The sequence below is a fragment of the Gekko japonicus genome, unplaced genomic scaffold, assembly GCF_001447785.1.
Source record: "Gekko japonicus isolate JY-2015 unplaced genomic scaffold, Gekko_japonicus_V1.1 scaffold2869, whole genome shotgun sequence".
In the NCBI taxonomy this organism is placed as follows: Eukaryota; Metazoa; Chordata; class Lepidosauria; order Squamata; family Gekkonidae; genus Gekko; species Gekko japonicus.
In genome coordinates this window covers 1,032-3,812 of record NW_015160312.1, presented here as the reverse complement: position 1 = coordinate 3,812, position 2,781 = coordinate 1,032, and the positions used below count along the sequence as shown (strand labels likewise).

The 2,781-nt window shown below is 49.4% G+C and overlaps 1 protein-coding gene across 1 annotated transcript in view; it reads right to left on the bottom strand.

The window, feature by feature from the left end:
• Positions 1-2,781, bottom strand: part of LOC107115042 (transmembrane 9 superfamily member 1-like) — a gene marked incomplete at its 5' end in the record, with an annotated part of 7,822 nt that overhangs the window by 4,143 nt on the left and 898 nt on the right. The window contains one exon of the mRNA XM_015416650.1: positions 4-255. Coding sequence (XP_015272136.1) covers positions 4-255 — 252 coding nt within the window. The remainder of the gene's footprint in view (positions 1-3; positions 256-2,781) is intronic.

Here is a 2,781-nt window from a genome sequence, read left to right as displayed (position 1 = left end):
GACATGTTGGAGCGCCGCGAGTAGTAGAAGACGGAGTAGAGGAAGATGAAGAGGCCGGTGGAGCCAGCGCTCAGCACGGACCGCCACCACCAGCGGTAGTCCTCACCCGACAGCTGGAAGTAGGTGAGGGCGATGGAGATGCAGGCCCCGACGCTGAGGAGGATGGCGAAGACGAAGAAGAGGATGCCGTAGAGGGTGTACTGCTCCCGGCCCCACACCGTGGCAAAGATGTAGTACAGCTCCACGGAAATGGCACTGCCGAGAGAGACGGGGGAGACGTCAAGAGCCCATATCCCATCTCCTCCTCCCCCTGCCACCCTCATGCCTTCGAACACAATCCAGAAAATTCAGCCAGGTAGAAGAAGAAGAAGAGGTTGGATTTATACCCCGCCCTTCGCCACCCAAAGGAGTCTCAGAGCGGCTTACAAACTCCTTTCCCTTCCCCCTCCCCACAACAGACACCCTGGGAGGTAGGTGGGGCTGAGAGAGCGCTGACAGAAACTGCTCTTTTTCAAGAACAGCTCTGACAGAACTATGGCTTGCCCAAGGTCATCCAGCAGGTGTGAGTGGAGGAGTGGGGAACTAAACCCGGTTCTCCCAGATTAGAGTCTGCACACTTAACCACTACACCAAACTGGCTGTTGTGGGGAGCTGGAAACGGAGATCGTAGTGTTCCGGGGCCGAAAGATTCTTTTTCGCAGGCTGGATTCTCATGTGTTTCCAGACATGATTCAAAGAGCTGGGTGACCGTAAATAACCTGAAAGACCTCCCCCTCTACATACCACCAGCTGAGAGCCTCCTTGCAAGACCTACTCTCTGCAGCCTCGCCTGCAGAGGTGAAGCCAGTGGCAACAGGGCCTTTTCGGTGGGAGCACCACACTTCTTGGATGCTCACCTGATGCCTGTCTTCAGTGTCCTTCAGCCACCAGCCCAAAAACGTTTCTCTTTGAGAGATTCCAACTTTTTAACCCGGTTTTATGCTCTGCTTATAACATAAGAACTACTGCATGGGTATGGTTTTTCTTTCAATGTATTTATTTAAAATAGCTCTTGCAGATTTTCCGAGCTGTATGGCCATGGTCTTGGCACTGCAGGATCTGACATTTTTGCCAGTAACTGTGACTGGCATCCTCAGAGGTATAACACAGAAAGATGGAGCACTCTCTGTGTCAAGGTGAGAAGAAAATGGTAGGCAGGTAATTTATATCTACCCTACCCCACCTTCCTGAGTAGATATAAATTACCTGCCTACCATTTTTCTTTTCACCTTGACACAGAGATTACTCCTTCTTTCTGTGTTATACCTCTGAGGATGCCAGTCACAGCTGCTGGCAAAATGTCAGGTCCTGCAATGCCAAGACCACGGCCATACAGCCCGGAAAATCTGCAACAGCTGCTGAACTCCTGCCGTGAAAGCCTTCGACAACATATTTATTTAAACGTTTTTATCCTGCCTTTCCTCGTGGTTCAGGGCAGCTTATGATGATAGTTAGAAACGTTGTATGCTATGAATCTTGTTTTGTGCCATTTTTATGCCCGAGTTTGTTTGATCGTGGATGATTCTTGTTTTTATGATTTTATTGCACTGATTCTACTTTGTGAGCAACCTTGAGGAAACCTCTGAAAAGACAGCAAATCATATTCTCTAAATAAAGAAACAACCCCCAGACATTCTGGGGGAAATGGATGTCTGATTCAGACAACACTTTACATATATTTTGTTTTGAGTCTGCCCTTCTTATAACACTCTGAAGCAAAAGAACAAAGTCTGAGTCCAGTGGCACCTTGAAGAGCAACAAAAATTTAATTCTGGGTATCAGCGTTTGTGAGCACGCACATTTGAAAATTTATACCCTGAATAAAACTTCATTGGGCTTGAATAAGAAGATTGGATTTATACCCCGCCCTTCACTACCCAAAGGAGTCTCAGAGCGGCTTACAAACTCCTTTCCCTTCCCCTCCCCACAGCAGACACCTTGTGAGGTAGGCAGGACTGAGAGAGCTCTGACAGAAACTGCTCTTTTTCAAGGACAGCTCTTATCAGAACTATGGCTTGCCCAAGGTCATCCAGCAGCTGCGAGCGGAGGAGTGGGGAATCAAACCCGGTTCTCCCAGATTAGAGTCCGCGCACTTAACCATGACACCAGGAGGAGGAGGAGGAGGAGGAGATTGGATTTATACCCCGCCCTTCACTTAGAGTCTCAGAGCGGCTGACAAACTCCTTTCCCTTCCCCTCCCCAGAACAGACACCCTGTGAGGTAGGTGGGGCTGAGAGAGCTCTGAGAGAAACTGGTCTTTCAAGAACAGCTCTGCCAGAACTATGGCTTGCCCAAGGTCATCCAACAGCTGCAAGTTGATGAGTGGGGAATCAAACTCGGTTCTCCCAGATTAGAGTCCGCACACTTAACCACCACAGCAAACTGGTGCCCCTGGACTCAAACTTTGTTCTGTTGCTTCAGAGCAGCACGGCTACCCCACCTGACTCTGAGGCAAGTCACCATTACTCCCCTTGTGCAGAGGGGAAAACTAAGAGTAAGCCTCAAGTCTTTGGCCACAGGTGTACCCAAGTTCGAATCTCCACTTTCATGAAGCTCACTGGGTGACCATGGCCCAGTCACACACACTCAGCCTAACCTACCTCACAGGGTTGTTGTGAGGAGAGACCGGAAGATAAGAGGACAATGTAAGCTGCTTTGGGGCCCCGTTGGGGAGAAAGGCAGGGCAGGGCAGAAAGGAATGAATAAAGAATTAAATACAATCAGCCTAGCTCTGCTCACACC